Source organism: Ictidomys tridecemlineatus, chromosome 6 (genome assembly GCF_052094955.1).
Source record: "Ictidomys tridecemlineatus isolate mIctTri1 chromosome 6, mIctTri1.hap1, whole genome shotgun sequence".
NCBI lineage: Eukaryota > Metazoa > Chordata > Mammalia > Rodentia > Sciuridae > Ictidomys > Ictidomys tridecemlineatus.
In genome coordinates, this window is record NC_135482.1 from 25,062,272 (window position 1) to 25,083,354 (window position 21,083).

Genomic DNA, 21,083 nt, shown 5'->3' on the forward strand with positions numbered 1-21,083 from the left:
TCACTAAATGTTTATTGAAGTGAGCCCCATTCTCTGTGACAATGCTTGGCTGATCCAGACTCCCTGGATCCGAGCTGGGGAGGGGTTGGGAGGGCTCGTCCCACTTTGTTGCATGAGTTTAGCTGACCTACTCTCCAACCATTTGCGATGACAGAGCTTGGAGGCTACCTACTGGAGCAACAGCTGTCATTTGTTATACAACGTGAAATGACAAACTCAAGCCACTTCGAGGAGAAATGGGAAAAAAATTAAAAATATGCAAAGCTGTGAATACAAGGAAAGCATGCACGTGTCGAAGTGAAACAGCTAGTGCAGTGTCATTTCTATGTATAGACAAGCAAAAAATGAAGGAATGGAGAGCCATGTTCCTTTCAAACAAAGCACAACAGTGACAAAAGATTCTGATACTTAATATAAAAAAATAAAAGCACGCAAAGTGTGTCATTTGGGGCTGGCTACTTGTTTCGAGACCTGAGGGGAACCAAAGGGGTTAGCGGGGGACAGATTTAATCTTAAGGTCTTTAAATCAGTCAATTACCCACCTCAAGTAGAATGTAATTACCCTCTTTCACTGGTGCACAATACAGCCATCATGGCTGTGTCTGATGAGCTAAGAGCAACTCATTTAAAAATGAGAAAATCAGGCATGAACTAACTATGCCGTTATGCCCGAGAGTCAGCAAAGGCAAGACCAGGTTCCACTGGTGAGGACATAAGGGTGGGCAGTCACCAGGATATCCACAGCTGTGTGTGAGTCACATCTGGCTGAGGCAGATATGAGATCGTCATACAGCGTGGAAGGGAGATTTGGGATTTTAAAACAGCAAACAATTGGAAACCTTGAGAAATCAAAATTAATGCAAGACTAATTAAGGCATCATGAAATCTAGAAGAGAAGCTGATTCTTCAAAGTGGGGCAAAAGGAGCCAAGGACTCCAAGTATTCCATCATGGTATTCCAATGGCGTGGTTTCTGAATGTCAGAGGGAGAAAAATATGATGTGAAGAGAACTGGAGCCAAAAAGAGTATTGACAATTTTAACAGAGGGTGGAATTGTGCCGTATTTACAAACACTAAACGTAAGAGGCAAAGATCTGTTGGAATACCGACTCTGTGGTTACTGGCTGGGTTGTGTGAGTGTGTACAAGTGTGCGAGCCCTTCCCTTAAGGTCTCTGGGTCTGAAAGTCTTCTTTGGCAAAATAAAGGACTTAACTACAATCTGAATAGTGGTTTAAAGCTTTAAAATTCTAGGAAATTAAAACTTGGGAGAGGAGAATACAGGCCTCTTAGGAAATGAAAGGCCTAGAGCAACATTCTTTTGCTGGAAAGGGGAGATAGTGACTTCAACCCAGCTGTTAGACCCATAGCCACTCAGCCCCCACCTGCCCTGCACCTAAACCCACAACCCAGAAGGACACGGTTTGGTCTCAGAACATTCCATCCCTTGGATTATTTGATGACGTCTCTGTCTCCTACCATCCTGACAAGGGACAGCTTTCTAAAAGTAGAGAAAATCCTTTCCAAGAAAACAAACACTCAAAGAACGGTTCCATTCTGTTACCTGTTTGGATTACATAATGACTCTGAGGTTGAAACTTTCATACTGACACACCAAAAAGAACTCTGGGCTCATGGAAGCCAAACTGTCTTTTTTCTCCACCAAAGTTCTGAAAACATCTTCATGTTCCTAAAAAGCCATTTGCCAGTGCTCACTGGAATGGCAACAAAAAACTGCCTCATCTCTGCTTGGAACAGAAACTCAGATCAGAAGTTTTAACTCTGTGGGGATACAATCCTATGTATGATATTCTTCAACAAAAAATAATAATAGTAACAATTATCTTTACCAATCCCACACTGTCCTGTATACAAAGAGAATACTGAATATTTTTGTAGGCTGTGTTAAGATTAATTTAGACAAGTTTACATTTTACGTTTTTTTTTTTTTTTTTTTTTTTTGTCCCACTGCAAATAAAATGGGGCTATTGATAATTGGTAACTGGCATCAGAGCAGCCATCAAGTAAAAAGGTAAACCCCGGGCTGAGGATGTGGCTCAAGCAGTAGCGCGCTCGCCTGGCATGTGTGTGGCCGGGGGTTCGATCCTCAGTACCACATACAAACAAAGATGTTGTGTCCCCTGAGAACTGAAAAATAAATATTAAAAAAAAATTTTTTTAAATAAAAATTAAAAAAAAAATAAAAAGGTAAACCCCTTCCCCATCCACCCCCATGCCAGTTATTATGAGCTTTCCCTCCAGGAGAGTTCAGGGGGAAAAAAAATACCTACTCATGTTGACTAGAATCCCAAAGAGCCCACGCTAATTAAGGTATCCACACTCTTCCAACGGAGGCAGGAGTAAAAAGGCCAGGTTCCTTTTATAGCCTGCTAACTTGTTCATCTGGATCGGTGCAGAAATATTTACCTCCTACAATCACTGTACTTTGCTCATTCAATCCTTGTGAAGATGAAAGGAGATAATGCACGTAAAGTGCCAAGAACCGGGTGCACAAGGAACTTAATAAACAATGAGCCTAGAAATTGTAAAAACAAAACAAAGATTGTCTCTTGACACTTATCAGCTTACTCGAAATAGGAAGGATTGAAGCATAAGGCAATCAGTTCCACAGCATACTCTAGAGAAATCTAGGTTGCCCTCTAACTTTAAGTCACTTGCCAGCAATAATGCAGAATTTTCACAACTCCACAGTACTCAGGCCCCACTACTGCCTTCTCACTCCCAGTAACTGAGAAGTGGCAGAGTTTTAAACAATGAGAACAGAAACGCCAAGAAAGACCTTTAAAGAAATTCCTCAAAGCCCTTTGGCACTAATCATGTGGAAGTTTTGCCAGAAGTCAAATATCCAACACTAGAAAAACTTTGCCAGAGTGTATGTGTGCTGGAGGAGGGAGAGTGGATGTGGAAAAAAAGCACAGAATCTAAAGATCCAAATGAAAACGTTACATCCCATAATAGACCAGATCCTAAAAGTCCAGCCCGGCTCTTTAGATATGCATAGTATGCTTTCCTTCCAGGCATAAAACTGTTTTGTGATTTTAAAGATCATCATATAAAAATAAGGGAAGATATGCAATAAGCAAGTTCTACTATAATTTGTAACTGAATTTTCTGTTCACTCGGGGTACACAGGTGACATACCAGGTTGACTTTTCTAATGCCCACACCCTAGTATGTAACTATGCAGGCAACATTTAAAAGATGGCAAGTGAATAATATCTGCACTCCAGAAAAGATGATACCTTTGCAACAGTCTTAAGACTGTGTAGCAAAAACAAAGTGGCCACAAAAGTTTTGATTTTTATTTAGTGTTAGTCTACTCAATTTGTAAAAGACCGGGCCATAAGATAATTTTGGTAGCATTTGAACCAGGTTTTGGAAAAAGGGCATCAGTACAGCTGCTTAGCAATTCAAAACCATGCTTTCCATAATACAAAGGCGGATGAAGCCCTTAATTTCAGAGAAGGGGAGGTTACATTCTACCCCTTGCTGAGTACTTGGCTTATTTCACTTGATAAAAAGTTTTTATGGCAACCCCTGTTAATTACCACAAAAGTTATATGTTCTCTACAACTCAAAGGAAAAAGTGCAACTGGCAAAAGTCAGGTTTTTCTTTATTTAATACATTCTAATCAAATAGTAACAGCAGTAAATAAACACTTTGAAAAACAGGCAGGTATCCCCCTATATATGGAAGAAAATTAAGTCAAGGTATTCTACACAGTAGAAGGGAGACAACTGCTGATGTCCGTGGTTAGACAATTCAAGGACTGGGAAATTTCTAAAGCCATTTCCAAAAAAATCAATGGCAACAGTTTGGGGCACAGCTACTTCAAAGGGTAAAATGTCTATATCTACACTGGTTTTTATTAACAGAGATTGAGTTGCACCTGTAGAGCATGACATTCTTGTCTTTAGCCTTAAAGGAAAAGAGAAAGTCTTTTCCATTTGCACCAGTTTGAAATATTTCTGAAATAAGGCTCCCTTGAAATGGGTTACTACAGTACTCATTCACAGGAGAGTTCATACCTGTAGTAAAAAGACAAATACAGGATCTCATGGTCACTTTTTTTTTTTTTTTTTTGGTTGATTTGGTTAATTGCATAAAATGAGGGATAAATACTCACAAGCATGATGTGTTCGACAAAACTACGTACATCAGAATGCAACATATAAAATGTCCTTAAAGATACTGATCATCAGGCGTATAAACTCAAGGTAAGCCTGCATCAGCTTGGTTCCTTTTGCTTCTTCAGTACTCCACTCGCTCTTTGTTACTGGGGCTTGGAGCTTGGAACTTGGACCTTGGACCTAACGCAAAGGAACTTCAGAAAGACAAGGCATTCTGATAAAATGCTCCCTCAGCCTTTACTTGGGGCATTTTATTTCTTAGTTAAAAGGATCAACTGATCTTGGTCAGCCTTAGGAAAGGAAGCATCACTCAGGTGAAAAGATCTAGGGGAATTTTAAATACCTAGCTACCTCTTTACGCATTTAAATTAGGTTGACTTCAGCTGTTTTTAGAATTCTGTGCAGTTATCCAGTCGCTCAAGTTTTGGTGTTGTCTTACATAGCTGCATTTGGAGATACTCTATATGATGATGTTTAGAAAAACAGAAACACTTACACCTGAAATTTATATTCTTCCAAGTAATCTTTTAGTCTTGTTGGTAAAGGCAGTCCCCAGACGGTACCGGTACACTTATTAATGGTGAGTCGACAGAGATGCTGAAGAGATGGTGCAGATGTATAGAGCGGTTTGGTCAGATAGAGGTGAACAGTCCCATTCCGGGGGGCTTCTGGGCCCGACCGCTTATCCTTGCACATCTGAACATAGTAGTCAATCAGATGAACCACACTGTCAAATTGCTTAAGCTTGGACTTGACACATATGATAGAATCCAATCTGAATTTCCCATCTTGGTACTCAATTCGCAGATTAGTTGGTCCAGCTGACGTTTTAACAGATATTGTTAGTAGGTAGTCTGAATGCGAACTATCTCTAATCAAGAAAGTTCCTTCTGGCGCCTCTTTTAATTTCTCTTTGGCTTCATTAACAGTCATACTTCCCCAGTACCATCCTGGGGTTTTTGTTCAAAAAGAAAAAGAAAAGAGGGTAAAATAGTTATTATAAGAATTTTTAGAATAGGGGACGTACTTGCCAGTAATTTTTCTAGCTCTTAAAAAAAAAAAAAATACTTGTGAGTGGAAGTTTACCAGGGGCTACCACAAATACCTTTGGTAGGAATTTAATGAAAATGTGAGTCCGTTTTATTTTATGAACACAAACTGTGAGCCAGTGTTCTTTCTTTTCAAAATAACTTTCTGTAGTTCTCCTTTAAACTATGTTAAGATTTTCTTCTAATAAGCCAAAAAAACATTTGCAGTATGACTCACTGGCTGACAGAGCATGATGAGTTGATTACTGTTTCATTGAAACAAAGATTAGAAATAAATTAGATATTAGCTATAAAAGCCATATTTTTAAAAAGTGGAAAACCCAACTCCAGTAATTCCAATAGACTAAAATCAGAAGCAAGTTTTTTGAATGGTTGGTGCCACCCCTATACTCTCCCCCAAAGAACCTCCTAAATGGCTGCGCCCCTTGTTCAAAGCCCTCAAAAGCACTCCTATTTACTTATTTTAAAAGTACAGCTATCCTGCAATAGCTTTTGCTTGCTGCTCTGATTACAACTATCTCATCAGTCATTGAGAAATGGGAAGTCCCAATGGATAATACTTCAGGTTTACAATCTTCTCTAAACTCTTGTGGACTTTGCCCTGATTCAAATTCAGTCACAACCGTTGGTCTCCTCAGCATTCTCCATTTGATCTGCTTCGGCCATCTCCCCGGCCCATCCCGTTTTCAAAAATGACTCAAAGACATTTTGCATTTAAGACGCTTGAACAAAGTGCTTCCCCCGCCCCCGTCAAAAAATATTATTATTATTTTTTAAACCAGGATACTTGTAATCGGCGGGTCTCTCCGGCCAAGGGAAAGCCCATGACCCGTAGGGAAAGACCGGAACACCAAGGGAGGGAATTTTTCCCTCTGTCCCCCGCCCCTGGCCTATTGCTATCCAAAACTTAAACTGTGCCTCAAACGTAAGATTTCAGGATCCAGATTTTAAAAAGCCTGAATAACTTGCACATATTTTTTTTAAAAATGTCTTGTAGATGCTGGAGAAACGACAGTAAGCCACGCTGCACGGGACTGCCCTTAAAACAAGCCATTCCCCGGTGCGCCGCGCCTGGAGGCCAAGCTCCCGGGCAACTGCCCTCACCGCAGCTAGTCAGTCCCGAACTTGGTCGCCAAAATCCTGGGCTGCAGTGGCGGCCCCGCCCGGGAACCAGCAGCAACCGCTTGCCTAGCACCCTGAGGAAAGGGAGGCACCGGGCGCTTTCTCTGGCCTGGGTTCGAGCCTGCGCGCCCACTCCTGAGCTGCTGCGGAAAATAGTGTAGGTTTCAGAGCTCGAAGAGGCTATTTCCAAGAAACCCTGCTCGCGCTCTGCCCTTCCCCAAGCCTTTAGGCGCTCCAGAACCAGTCTCCTTTCACATTTCCAAGGACCCGAAGCCACGAGGGCGGGCATCCCTCTCCGAGGTCCCCAATCCTGGAGCAGGGACTGGAAGCGAGAAACATGTTTCCCACCCATTCTTTGCTTCCCACCTCGTCCGCACTTCCCGGCAGCGCCTCCCGCCCGCGCAGCCCGCAGCAGCAAATTTGGGGAGGCGCCCCCTCCCGCCCTCGCCCTCGTAGTGGCCAGTCCGCTCCCTACCTGTTTGACCCAGCTCGCGCAGGGCCTTCGCCAGGCGTGCTGCCTCGGGGGCTGGTTCCTCGGCTGACCCAGCGGTCCCCCACTGGCTCCGCGTCCCATCCGCGCCATTCCCGGAGGGCTCGAGGCACCGCAGGGTCATGGAAGAAGGGTCAGCACGGCAAAGACAGGTGGCCGCCTGAGCTGGAGTCACAGAGGGGCTCGCGTCCTTCCTGGAAGTCAGAGGGAACTCCAAAACGCTTCCCTGCGGGGTGTCCGAAATGGTGGCGGAGGGGGAGGGGTTGGGGAGCTGCTGGTTCTTTCTCCCCAAGTCCCAGAGGAGGGATGGTAAAATCTCCCGCAGACGCGGTCACCCACAGATCGCCTGTGAAGAGAAAGTGGGGCGGGAGTTGGGTCAGTCAGAACTGGACCCCTGTGGCTGGGGTGGGGGTGGGGAAACAGAGACGTGGAAAATCCCGGGGACTCCGCCGCCTCTAAGCTCCTGCACCGTTTAACCCCAAGCATCCAGTTACCGCCCTGGCCCAGCTCTGGAGAAAAGATGCATAGAGAGAGCAAGGATCCAAGACCGAGTTGGCTGAGGAAAAGGGGGGTGGGGAGACGGGATAAGGATGAACGAGGAGTCTTCCCGCCCAGGGCTGCTTGCTGAAATCACAAATTGGCAGTCTAAGAAAAGCAAAGAGTCACCTGCGGGACGACTGGGGACAGGCTCTTGTCAAGGACAAGTAGAAATTTTTAAAAAGGAAAGAGCAGGATCGTTCCCCAAAATGGCATTTCCATCTTACACCTCGCGAAGTCTGAGGGCCCCTGGGAGGAAGCACCCAGCAAAAGCTGGTTCCACGCCCTAAAGCGCCATGGGGCTCCCGGGGCCTGAGACGCCAGCCGGGGGTGTGGAGGTGCACTAGCGGCCGCATCCCTGCCTGGAGGCTGCCTCGCTCCCTTCCACCAGCTCCCCAGTAGGCGCTCGGGACAGGAGTGAGGGACAGCCCGTGGCGGTCGCTCCGGGACAGAGACGGCGGCTGCTGCTGCTGTAGCCGCCCCGAGCGCTGTCGAGGAATCGGCCGGAGCGCGCAGCCCCGGCAGGAGCTCCGAGCGCAGCAGCCACAGAGCCCGCAACAGCGAGCGCGGCGGGACTTGCTAACAACCAACGCCGAGCCCTTACCTCGGCCACGGCTGCCGCCGCCGCCTCCGCACCAGGCAGCCTCCCCAGCGGACATGGGGCGGGGGAGCCGGGAGGGGCCCGGGAAAGGAGGGGTGTCCGCCTGAGTTTCCCCTGTTGACGTTTAATTTGGGAACGAGATGCCTGGGGATGAGACCGACCCTAAGCTTTGCGGAGGCGGCTGGACTTCTCTGTGCAGAGGGCAGACAAAAATCCTAGGGATCATCACCTCGATCCCCGACCCCACTCCCCAGGCTTCGACACCCTCTGCCCCCGTGCAGCTACCGACTTTCCCTTCAGCAGCAACGAAGGAACGGGGAAGGAGAAAGGGAGGGAGGAAGGAGCAAGGGCGGAGGCAGGCTGGAGGGGAGGAGCGGGCGATCAGGTTATTAGGAGGAATAGACATTTGAATAGCAGTTTAGGGAGGGGGAAACAAAATAAAATGAAACTCTGGAGACTCCCCGACACCGGGAAGGTACTGGAGAGAGCAGGCAGTAGCCACCGGCTGCAGGAGCCGCTGCTCGAACTCTCTACGAGCGCCCTAAACTGCGGAAGCCAACGCCGCCGGTCGCTCCCCGCGCACGCGGCCGCGCCCCGCCGCCCGCCCCAGCCACTCTCCGCGGGGCGGAGCTCCCCACACCGGTACCTGTTGCGAGCGCCCGTGCTTCGTACTCCAAGGATCCTGAGGCTGTGCGCCCCGGGCCCCGGCGCGTACTGTCCGCGGCCCGCGCAGCGCTGGTGGCTGCGGGCGAAGAGGCTCATGCTTCAAGAGAAACTCAAGGCCCACGAGCCGCGGCAGCGGCGAGACTTGGCAAGAGTTAAACGTCTGTCCCCAGAGCAGTGTGTGCGCGCGACTTCCCAGTCCGACGCGCCTCCCTACCTCCCCCCCTACCTCCCCCTTCCGCGCTCCGCTCGAGCCCCGCCCGGCGGCTGCGGAGGCCGCTTTCCAGGAACTTTCCAGGAATCCGGCTCACGTGACCACAGCCCCCGCTACCGCTTTAAAGAGGCTCGGCGCTAATGCGCAGGCTTCACGAGAGAATCGCTGAGAGCGCGCCGGTGCGGACAGCGGCGGTATGGATGCCTGAGACTCCGCCCTCCGGTGACCCCACACCTCGGGGTCCTTGGGGGGCAAGCCGGAGAAGTTCCCGGCCATCGCCAACCCAGTTTTGGCGGCCGGAGCATGCCCCCACCCGCGTCAGCTAGGCACCCTGATCCAGCGAATAGTAGTCGTTCTCGCCCCTCTGCGGGGAGAGGGTTCCTCTTTTCCACCCCCTTGGCACCTCCTCGACTTTACCCTCCAAGCCGCGCTTTGTTGGGGCGGCACGCGGCGGGGGGGGGCGGGGGGAGCTGGAGAGGATGGGTGGGTTCCTCGGAAACTGGCCACTCGCCCTCTACGACACATTGATTAGGTGGGGGCAGGCTACAGCCCACCCCCCGGGGACCGAAGGGATCTAGCTGGAGGCAGCCCCCAACCCCACACCCCAAGTCCTAGAAGGCTGCCAAGAGGCAGAGTAAGGCGCCTCCTTAAGGCGCGCGGGCTGCTCTCAGTCCCCACCCACTGGCTCTTAGGCTCGCAGTCTCCCGCACCAACCCTACAGGGCTCCTCCCTTCCTCCTCTGCTCTTCTCCGTCGCCTCTTTCTGGAGGCCCCATTGCCCTCCCGGCTCACCTGCCCTGGCTGCTGAAGAGGCTCCCTTACCTGCGCTCCGGGAAAGTGGCGGGTGACGGCCTTCTGTGCCCAACTATTGATGGTTGCTGTGATTTTTTGAAGGGCGGGTGCCCGGTGACGAGAATTTAGGAAGGCACTACCTCCCCACTCGGGACCCTTACTTCCCATCCTGTTGGAGACCACCTGGCCTTAATGGAACTCATTTTCCTGACAGCACCCCAACCTCCGAAATGTGACCTACTTTAAATATGACCTACTTCTTAAAAACCATTAACACTCACGGCAAAAACCGGATCCAAATTTTCGATAACCATTTTTTCTTTGAAATACTATTCTATTGCATCACTGCTCAAAAGCTTGAAAGGTCAATGGCCATTTTTAGTTGAAGCGGTGGCTATGGGGAAGTTGGGCGAGGAAGGCAGAGACGGTGTGGGGGAGGCGCAGCTTGCAAACCTTGCCGGGTGCCCCCCCTGCCGGCTCTGAGAGGAAGAGTGAACCAGCTCCCAGCCTTTGGATAGGGAGTCAGGGACCAATGTTTTTCTCAATAATTTTTCTGCGTTTTAGAAAACTCTATGCACATGATATGCACGTGAGTTCTGGGAGAGGGGCATTTTTTAGCTAACCAACGGGTTTGTAAACAATGGGGTGGTATGCATGGAGCCATGTTTTGTTTTTAATATTTGGTGGAGAAGGTGAAGTTAATTGAGCCCTACTTAAAACCCTCTACGAAGTAGGTGAATAATCCTACACAAATCATTTTCCCTCTCTGTACCAAAATAAACTTTCAGAATCACTGCATCTACTAGGATTCACCCAATTCTAAAGTATTTTAGATGATTTCTCCTTCCTTGGTACAGGATCCCGAAGGAAGAATGTGCTTACATATTTGTAGTGTTAAGTTAAAAGCTAGTCCAAAATTTTTTACAAAGATAAAACATTTAATTCCATTTAATTGTCATTTGTAATGAATCTTCCAGCTGTGGGAACAGCAAGTTTTGTAGCAAAATAGGATTTTTAAAATTTTTTGCTTCTAAAATGTTTCTCAGCAATGCCCAGCATTTTATCGGCCTTTCCAGACCTCTAGAAATACATATGGGAGCCGCGTAGGAAAATGTTTATGGGATCATGCAAGTGAAAAAAAGTAGAACATGAAATTATACCTTTGTATGATTACAACTCTGTGCAATTGTGTACACATGTGGCCAAAACCGAAGGGAATGTGGAGAAATGAAAGCAGCTGTTTTTAGGGTGGCAGGATCTGGATGAATTTTTACATTTGACTTTCTTTAATATGCTTACAGTTTTGTTTGTTTGGGGTACCAGGGATTGAACTCAGGGGCACCTAACCACTGAGCCACATCCCCAGCCGTATTTTGTATTTTATTTAGAGACAGGGTCTCACTGAGTTGCTTAGTGCCTCACTTTTGCTGAGGCTGGCTTTGAACTCAAAATCCTCTTGCTTCAACCTCCTGAGCCACAGGGATTACAGGTGTGAGCCACCACACCTGACTGCTTCCATTATTTTTGATAGTCATCATTTTTCCAAAATCCTATGTGAGACAATATCTTCAGTTACTCTAATGGAGTGGAGTGGAATGGAGTTTGTGGGACTTAGAACTCATCTCAAAGGACCCCTCTCTCTTTTTTTAGTTGTAGATGGACACAATTTCTTTATTTTATTTATTTATTTTTTACATGGCCCTGCGGATCAAACCCAGTGCCATGCTAGGTGACTGCTTTACCACTGAGCCACAGCCCCAGCCCTTCAAAGGACCTTTCTCTTGAGCCTCAAGCTTGCCCTTCAGTATCACCTTTCAGATGTCTAATAGGCATCTCTAATTTATAGAGGTCCTTTTCTGACATTTTCTTACATCTCTAATTTCAAAGTTGAGACCTCATGATTCCCTCAAAAAAGTAAAAAAATAAATAAATAAAAACAAAGACAAGCCATTCTTCCTACACTTTTCCCCTTTCTGAAAACATCAGTTTCACTCTTCAGTTGTTCAGGTCAAAAGCCTTAGAGTCATCATTGACTACTCTTTCTCACACATCCCACATCCCACCCATTGGCCGATCCTTCCACTCTTATTTCACAATAAACCCAGAACTGAAGTGCTTGCCACGTGTCCACAGCATACCAGTTCAAGGCACCCATTAACCTCTGCTCAGGTAACTGCAACAGTCTCTTGAAAAGCCTCCCTATCCCTCCAAAGTCTCTTTCTAACAGAGTAGTTACAGTGAGTCTGTTTAAACTAGGTCATTTCACATCCCTTTCCTGCTCCAACCCAAATAGCTGCATCACATCTGAAGGGGACCAGGGAAGCCAATAAGCACTGTATAGCTTCTTGTCACTGTGATAAAATGCCTGAGATAAATAAGAGGAAAGATAGATTTTGACTCACAATTTGAGAGGTTTCAGCCTATGGTCACTTTGAGACTGTGACAAGGCAGGACCACATGACAAAGCAAAGCTGCTCACCTCACAGTGATTCCATTTGGTCTTAGATTTTCAGGAACATATCTGTCCTGTTGGGTGGGGCGTGTTCACAGTTGCAGAAATAAGCTGCCACTCTACATGAGGAGGAAAGGAAGGGCAGTTGTCACAAAGCTGAAGAGTGTTTTCCATTGCCTGCATTAAAGACTAGCCAAGGCTTGAAACCCTCCTTGGTGTGCCAAACCAGAACCAGACACATTTGGTTTTGCAATGTCAGATGGATACTGGAATTGGCAAGGGCTCCATACTGAACTCCTGCTGAGTTTCACAGAAGGTATTTTGTTTTGGAGGAAGTGAACAGCATGAGGTGAGGGTGCAACAGCATGATCTCTGACAACTATATCTGATGTACTTGTGAACAGAAGATAATACTTTAAAGCATCCACTACCCCTTCCTCTTAGAATTTGCCATCTCCCTACCATTACCACACACACAGAACCCTGACGACTACCTGTGATTCTGAAACCCATTCTTCTGGCATGCATGTGACCTAGGCTAGCTCATAGGAATGCTTTGTGCCCTCAGATATGAGACTTTATTCAGTATCACAAATCTGCATGGGCAACTGATTTTTTTTTCAGGATCTTATGTAAATGCTGCAAGAGAAGTAGTTTTATCCCTCTGAAAAGACAAGCAGTAATAGCCATGTAAGTCAACTTTTTATCATTTGGTGGGAACCTGTCAGAGAATGAAGGCAACAGAAAACAAAGCAGAGGCTTGAGTGATGGGGAAAGATTCCAGTGCACTTGAATCCAATGTGGCTGATGCTGTACTCCCCTTGAACTTCATACAGGAGCCAATGAATTTCTTTTTTCCTGACCTGGTTTGATTTGGGTTTCTATAACTTGTAACCAAAGGCCTTCTCACGGGCACAGTGGATTGGTATGGAAGTATTTAGGGCAAGTATTGGAATGCTGAAGTGAAAGAGGAAAAAAAGAGCTTCCTTCTACTTTAACGAACCTCCTACTTTTCACCTGGGCTTCTCAGTGCCAGCTCCTTTTTACATTGTCCTACGTGTTCCCTCCCCATAATGGAGGACATTTACTAGAGGGCAAAAGAAGAGTGAGAAGAGCAGATACCATTAGCTTTAGTGCTCTGAGTCAGGAATGAGGATAAGGAAAAGCAAGGCAGATGGCTTTTCCCCAGACTTCTGGAACCTGAAAACATGGTAGATGGTACGCCCATGGTCTTTCCACTAACGGAAGTGGAAGGAAGTCATGTTCTAGTACAGTGGCTATCCATGCTATAGAAGTCACAGATTTCTCAAAAATTCTGGTAAAATCTAGAGACCCCATTTTTCCTTTCTCTTAACCATAAGACCTGTCCCATTCCCTCCGGGCAGTAGTAGTAGTAGCTGTCCCATTTAGAAGGCACATGCCCTACCCTTCCCCCCAGTCCTCCCCATGGCCTCCCAACACTGAGCATGACTTGCTATTTGTCACCCTTGCATTCTTTTTCTTATGATTGAAAAATATTTCTCTGGATCCAAGTGTCTACCAGAAGTGGGCAAATGAAAGATAGACCCCAAAGTCTATAAGAGAGTACTTCTCTACCGAAGTGAAGAATATTCCTCTGTGTTTAGTACCCTGGGTTCTCACACCTGACTTATTTTATTCTTCTATTTTCCTAACTGGGCTTATATATATTTATGTGCCTAAAATTTTTTTCTGCAGAAAAAAATGTTCAAGAGGCACAGATTTGGGGGGTTGACAATCTGAAGCTGACTGGATCCCCAAAGGCCTACTGAAATCAGGTGGCAACCCTCATTTAAGTGAGTGGATGGTCTTCAGTAAAATCCTCTTGCAAGATGAAGTCTGCCTTCAGAGTCCTATGGGACGTATTGGAATTAGGCTGTGCAATCAGAGGATCCTCAGTTATAAGGCTCTGGTATAGGAAAGGACACTATTGCACCAGAGCAATAGTGTCCTTTCTTTCTCCTCCCCCACAGTGCTCTAACCTTCTGGTCTTTCTTAATACACCCAGCCTGCCTGGAGGCCTGTGTCCTTGCTCTGTCTGGAATGCTCTTTCCCCAATATTCTTCTGGTGTTGCTCCCCAACTTCACTGAGGTCCTGCTCAGAGAGGTTTTTCCTCCCCTACTTTATATAAAATGGCAGCTCTTGTCAGTGACTGTTTCTTTCCTCTGCTTTTCCTTTCATTCAAACACTTGATTTTAGTTTTTGCAGTGCTGGGGATTGAATCCAGAGGCTTCTGCATGCTGTGTGAGTGCTTTGCCCTGAGCTACATCCCCAGCTACTACCTGACATTATAATAGCTATTCATTTGATATTGGTTGATTGTCTTTAACCAGAATATAAGCAAGGTTTATGTTTGTTGTATTCATTATCTCCCCAGTGTAAGCACCTCATATAAAATTATTAGGAATGAGTGAATCTAATGCAACCTCAAATAAGCAAACTGGAAAATGTTCACCACCTTCTTTTTGGCTTGATCTTTAACTTTTTCATCTTCAAATGCTTAGATGTGCTTCTCAGCTTACTCTTTGGCTTACGCTCCGCACTCCAATCTACTACTAAGAGGAACTTGTCTTTCTTGGAGTTTCTCCTTAAACTCCATGAGTCTGACCCCATAACAATAGTACTTAGTGAAGGTCATGTGAGAGATTCATCAGTTGGTGAGTCCTCACAATGTTCCAGGTCTTATGGACAAATATAGCTCAGCCCCCCTCTTAAGGAGGTCTGGGTCTAATGAGAGAGAAATACACCATATCATTGGATAATTCTAACAAAGGGTGAACAATCACGGGAAATGCACAGAGTGGTTTTACAGGCAGCTGGGAAGCATTACCATGACTACCTTGGAAAGTCTGGGCAGGCTTCACAGAAGAGGGACCATGACAGAGCCCCTTAACCTCTCTAGATTTTTGTTTTCTTGCTAGTGTAGTGAAGAATTTGGACTGATGAGCCATTAAGTTTTCTTTCCCCTTTGAATTGCTTCCAAGCTCTGTTCCATGACCCCCAAAAGAGCAGTTGATGGTGTTATTAGACCTAAGCCTAGGAAGTTTCTAGATATATTTGACTTTCCAGAGAAGTTCACAAAGGTCAAGGCCTGCTGTGATGACGTGGTAAGCGGAACAGGGAGAAGAAATACCTATTAGTAAACAACCAACAGCACTCCTGGCTTAGTCATGGAATTCTGAGAAGCAAGAGCACGCAGTGAACCAATCAGTAGATTGGCAACCATGGGTGAAACCAACTTTAACCAAACCAGTCAAAGCCACACGAGGCAGACCCTACAAACAGCAGCTACCTCCACAAACCGCAGGAGAACCTCCATACACCGTCGACACAGGGAAATCGAGCTGATCACACATACAGTCCTTTTCTGCCACCCCAGCATGTTAAAATTATTCTCTTGCCTCACCATATAAAAAAGTGGTATAATAATATCTGTTTGCCTTTAATGAGTTTAATCTCTCTTCACCAATACATTTTAACTTGTAGCTGATTTTGTCTTATAACAAGCTTTGATGATAACAGAAAAAATTCATACTTTACATGTAACAGGAATTAAGACAAAGTACATTAAAATAGGTTGTTCTGTATTTGTAAATAAATTGTTCTTAGGAAAATGGTGTAGGTTTAATATGAACAAAGGTAACATTCTATGTGGAAAAAAATGCTTGGAGGGTAAGTTGATTTTAAAATAGATCACTGACATCATTTTGAGTGCTATTCCAATAAATAAGACTAAAACATCCTCAAAGATCATTTACAGTATTTAAACAGAGGCCAGGAAGAAAGAATTGAGGGAGAAAGTTAGGTCCTTTATGTTTTGTTTTAAAATACTACCAATCAAGACATTTTTACAGTTCAGTGTAGGCCCAAACTTCTAAAATAAACACTAAAGTCTTGTTTCTTTTAAAATATATACTTTAAAAATCGAGTTAGAAATAACTCTTTGAACATCATGATAGTAAGCCCTGCAGTTTTTCCTTTGGCTTTTCCAATACTTGCTGGGAGAATTTTTTATTGCAAATTCTCTTAAACCAGTTATCCCCCCCCCCGCAATACCACCCCCTGACTTCCATTTTTAAAACCCTTACTTAAAAGAGGCAAATTTGTCTTTCTCAACATAATAGTTCTAGTTCAAAGTATATGATGCCTTCTCCTCTCCCACAACCCCCAACTTCTCCCCTCAATGCTCACTGTTAACTACATTAATTGTATTGTGATCTGTTGGTTTCAGCTATTAACGGACAAAAAGAAAAAAAATGGCATGAGATGAAAATGATTAAATAAGTAGATGATCACTGACTGTAACACTTGGTAAATCAGAAAATAGTTATATGCCAACATCTCACACAAAGACTACACAAAATAGTGAAACATACACTACAAAGCTTACTTAAGAAGAAAGAGATAATTTGTTTAGTTCTACTTCATTAAATACATTACATTTAAATGGTTCTGAAGGCTTCATGGCTGAATTCTATCTAACACTTAAGAAACAACACCCACTCAACATAAACTTTAAAAAGTAAAAAACAGAGGTCGGAACATTTAACAAGTCCTATTAGGAGACCAGCATTATCTAAATGCAAAAGACAGACAATACATAAAGGAAAACTATAGACCAATATCTCTTGTAAACATAGTTACAAAATAGTAGCAAACTGAATCCAAGAATATATGAACAGGATAATATATTATGACCTATTTGGGCATATTCCAGAAAGGAAGGATTGATTCAGCATTCAAAGCCAATCATTAAAACTCATGATCTCAACAGGCTAAAATAGTAACAGCATAAATTACCTGAATAATGCAAGCAAAAGCATTTATAAAATTCAACATCTAGCATCATAAAAAAAAAAATTCAGGGACTGGAAGTGTAGGTCAGTGATAGTATCCATGCTTAGCATGTGGGAGACTCTAGTTTCAAACCCCAGTGCTGAAAAAGAAAAAAAAATTCAACAAACTAGAAATAGAAGGAAATAGAAGAAAATGTCTTCAATCTGATAAATCTTATCTGCAAAAATAATACCTAATGCTAACACCATTTTTTTTTTCGGTACTGGAGATTGAACCCAGGGGTGTTTAACAATTGAGCAACATCCTCAGCCTATATATATGTTTTTTTTAATTTAGAGACAGGGTCTCACTGAGTTGCTCAGGACCTTGCTGAGTTGCTGAGGCTATATTTGAACTCTTGATCCTCCTGCCTCAGCCTCCTAAGCCACTGAGATTTCAGGTGTGCACCACTGTGCCCAATTGCTAATACCATTCTTAATGGTAAAATAGTGAATGCTTTCGCCTTAATTTGTAACTAAGCAAGAATGTCTAATTTTCCACTTCTTTTCACTATTGTATCAGAGATCCTAGCCAATACAATAAGGCGAGGAAAAAAATTAAGTACATAATTTAGAAAGGAAGAAGTACTTAAATGCTGATAGCATAATCATTTACACAGAAAATTCTAAGGAATAAACTGTTTAAAATATGTAATTTTAACCAAGTACAGTGGCACATGCCTGTAATCCCAGTGGCTTGAGAAGCTGAAGCAGGAGGATCAAGAGTTCAAAGCCAACCTCAGCAAATTAGCAAGGCTCTAAGCAACTCAGTGAGACCATATTTCTAAATAAAATATAAAAAGTGTCTGGGGATATGGTTAAGTGCCTCTGAGTTCAATCTCTGGCACTCCCCCTCCCCCAAAAAAAGTGATGTTAGCTATATTTTAATTTTTACTTTGGCTTTTCCAATACTTGCTGGAAAAGATGGTAGGCCAATAAAATAAATAAGTTGTTTTTTATTTACTTGCAATAAACACTTAGAAATTGAAAATGTTCAAAATGCAATTTACAATAGATTTTAAAACATAAAAGACTTAGTGGTAAATTTAATCAAATATGTATAAGGCTTGTAGATTTTAAAATTTTTCAAAATACTGAGAGAAAATCAAGAAAGAACTAAACAAAGGAAGAGATAGATCATGCTCATGAATGGAAAGAGTCAATACTGTTAAAGTGTCAGTTCTCCCCAGATTGATTTATAGATTCAACACAACCCTAAATAAAACTCAAACAGCATTTATTTTGGTAGAAATTGACAAATTGATATTAAGATTTATATGAAATGCAAAGAACCTAGAAATCATGTTGAAAACAATAACAGAATTAGAGAAAGCATGCTATCTAATTTCAGTATTTATTCTAAAACTACAATAATCAAAACAATGCAATATTTATGTGAATGTATTCATATTTTATTTATATTTCAATATTTATGGAACAAAAGATCTGACTAGAGAGTCCAGAAATAGACCCACCAATATAGAGTCAACCAAATTTTCAACAAAAGTGCCTAGTAGTTCAAGAGAGAAAGGATAGCTTTTCAACAAATGATTCTATAGCAACTGGACAGCTATATACCAGATCTTTACCTCATACCATATACAAAAATTAACTTGAAATGGATTATAGATCTAAATGTTGGAGTTAAAACTATAAAACTTTTGAGAAAACATAGGAGAAAATCTGGTTACCTTGAGTTAGGCAAAGTGTTCATAGATTTAGATCTAGATCTAGATCTAGTTTGTGTCCTTAGAAAATTCTATATCTGATAAAAACTTGTATCTAGAACACATAAAGAACTTTACAGCTCAATAATAAGAATATTAAAAATAATTTTGAAAAGGCCCTCCAAGCCAGCTCCACCACCTCCATGTCTTCCAGGGCCAGTGTGAGCACCCTGCAGTGCCCCATGGAGTAGCTCAACTGGAGGCCTCTATGCAGAGGATCAAAGTCTCTGAGGTGGCTGAAGGGCTTTAACAGTACTGCATGCAGGATGGCACAAGGATGCTCTGCTGACATGTGTGCCAGCTGGAAGCAAGCCCTTCTGGGAGCCCAGACCCTGCGCTTTACTCTGATGACTGTAGGAAAAAAGTTCATTGAGGAATGCCTTCAAGCCCAAAGGGATGAATGACGCCAAGTCTCAAGAGAACACTTTTCTCTATCCAAATGACTTTGATAATTTAGACCTTTCCTGTGACCTGCTCCTACAGCCACAATCCTACAGAAACAAATGATTTTCTACTCAAATAAAGGATCCAACTGTAGAAGTAGAGTTTTAAGTAATAATAGCCTGGTTCTTTCTGTAAAGCGCATTATAAACAAAATTTTTACCATCAAATATGCCAAAATATACCACTTTAATAAGTGAATTTACTGGTGTTGCTATCATGTATGGAATATCATGTATAGAATATCATGTATGTTTTATTTACTGGATGCTTACATTTGGGGAAGAAAAACACTTTGTTTAGTAAAAAAAAATGAATTTTTTAAAATTTGTTATTCCTAAGTTTTTACACTACAATAAAATGCATTCCTTTTTCTTTAATTTATAATTACTAAATGAATAAAATAAAGTATAGAATTGGAGGGAATAATAGGCTTCACTAATTAAATGATGTTTGATTTTTACAAATGAGAAAATTATTTTATTTTTAACACTCAACATGGGAGATAATTTTGAGCAAACTTCTTTGCAAAGATTAATGTTGCATTGTACATTACTAGTTTGCCCCATCTTGTTTACGAGGCAGATTCACTCTCTTTTTTTAAAGTTTCTTTATGTTATAGTTGTGGTTGTACTTTTAGAAAAGATACATTATTTCATGTCTTTAATAAATGTTTAAAATATGACCTACATATAGAACATTGCAAATGGTTAAATACAAAGTTAAAAAAAAATTTACAACCAAAAAGAACTCTTCATGTCACAAGTGTTTTACTTTGATGATGTGTCTTTGATTCAATTTGGAACACTTTTAGAAATAGTACTACATCCAAACCATTGTATAACAGCAATAAAAAGACAGCAGCAAACCACTGATACACGTAACGATATGAATTATTCTCAAAAGCAACACATTAAGTATTAGAAACCAGATGTGTAAATGTCTACTAGATGATTCCATTTATATGACATTCTAGAAAACAGATCAAATGGGGAATAGGGGAGTGAGGACATGGACTGCAAAGGAGACAAGGGGCACATGTGGTTGATGGAAATGTTCTGTATCTTAAGGTGGCAGTTATGTGACTGTAGACAACCAAAAAAAATTCATTGATCTATATACTGGACAGGGATACATTTTATTTTATGTAAATTATTCCCTAATAAACCTAATTATTTAAAAATCAAAATTGGAAGAGAACTACCTTGGGGAAGGATAAAGAAGATAGGGAGCCAGGTGTGGTGGCTACTGTAATCAGAGCAGCTTCAGGGGGCTGAGGCAGGGATCACATGTTCAAAGCCAGCCTCAGCAACCTAGTGAGGCCTTAAGCAATTTAGAGAGTTCATGTCTCAAAATAAAATTTAAAAGGTCTGGGGATGTTTAGTGGTAAGGCACCCCTGGGTTCAATTCTGGGTTCCAAAAAAAAAAAAAAGAAAGAAAGAAAAAGGAGAAGAAAGATCTAGACATACCTTCTAATCTTGATTCAGGTTTTTCAAGAAAGAACAGTTGGGCTTTAATGAAATTACAGATAGGAAGGGATATTGACATATCTTTTAAAGATAGCACTCTCCAGTTTTCCCAAGGAGTTGAAGGCATTTTATACACATTCATTTTCAGTTTGCAACTATCTATAGAGTGGGCAGAAAGGCAGGTTGAGCAGGATGCCATAGGAACCCAAGAGCTTTGTCCCAAGGAGAGAAATGATAGGATGGGACTTGCATGTTGAAAAGATCACCGTGGCAGTCACCAAGTGGAAAGTGAAGTTGATCAGGGCAAAAAGAACTGGATGTACATGCTTGATGAAATTATGTGTGTGAGGGTGTAGTTGCGGGTGGGGCGGTTACAAGATAGGGGCAGCCATTCAGAGGAACTCAGTCATTGGCTGAATGTGCAGGAGGCTGAGGGAGAATGTGTCACTGGGGATTAAACTAAGGTTTCTGACTTGACTGGGAGATGATGTGACACCAAAAGAATCTGGGAAGAAAGGCAAGT

General features: G+C 43.2%; 1 protein-coding gene and 1 pseudogene across 4 annotated transcripts in view; one reads left to right on the forward strand and one right to left on the reverse strand.

Annotated features, from left to right (window-relative positions):
- The window catches only part of Socs2 (suppressor of cytokine signaling 2), a 66,179-nt gene extending 59,244 nt beyond the window's left edge, over nucleotides 1-6,935 (reverse strand). For 3 of the 4 annotated variants that reach the window (XM_078053008.1, XM_078053007.1, XM_078053009.1), the window contains exons 1-2: nucleotides 6,797-6,935; nucleotides 4,647-5,100 (exon numbers count right to left, since the gene is read on the reverse strand). In XM_078053008.1, coding sequence (XP_077909134.1) covers nucleotides 4,647-5,100; nucleotides 6,797-6,935 — 593 coding nt within the window. Of the gene's footprint in view, nucleotides 1-3,616; nucleotides 5,101-6,796 lie in introns of those variants that run through there. The other variant, XM_078053010.1, reaches the window with a different exon arrangement.
- An 11,477-nt stretch (nucleotides 6,936-18,412) lies between these two features.
- On the forward strand, nucleotides 18,413-19,273 carry LOC120888124 (guanine nucleotide-binding protein G(I)/G(S)/G(O) subunit gamma-10 pseudogene; annotated as a pseudogene).
- Nucleotides 19,274-21,083: the final 1,810 nt, after the last annotated feature.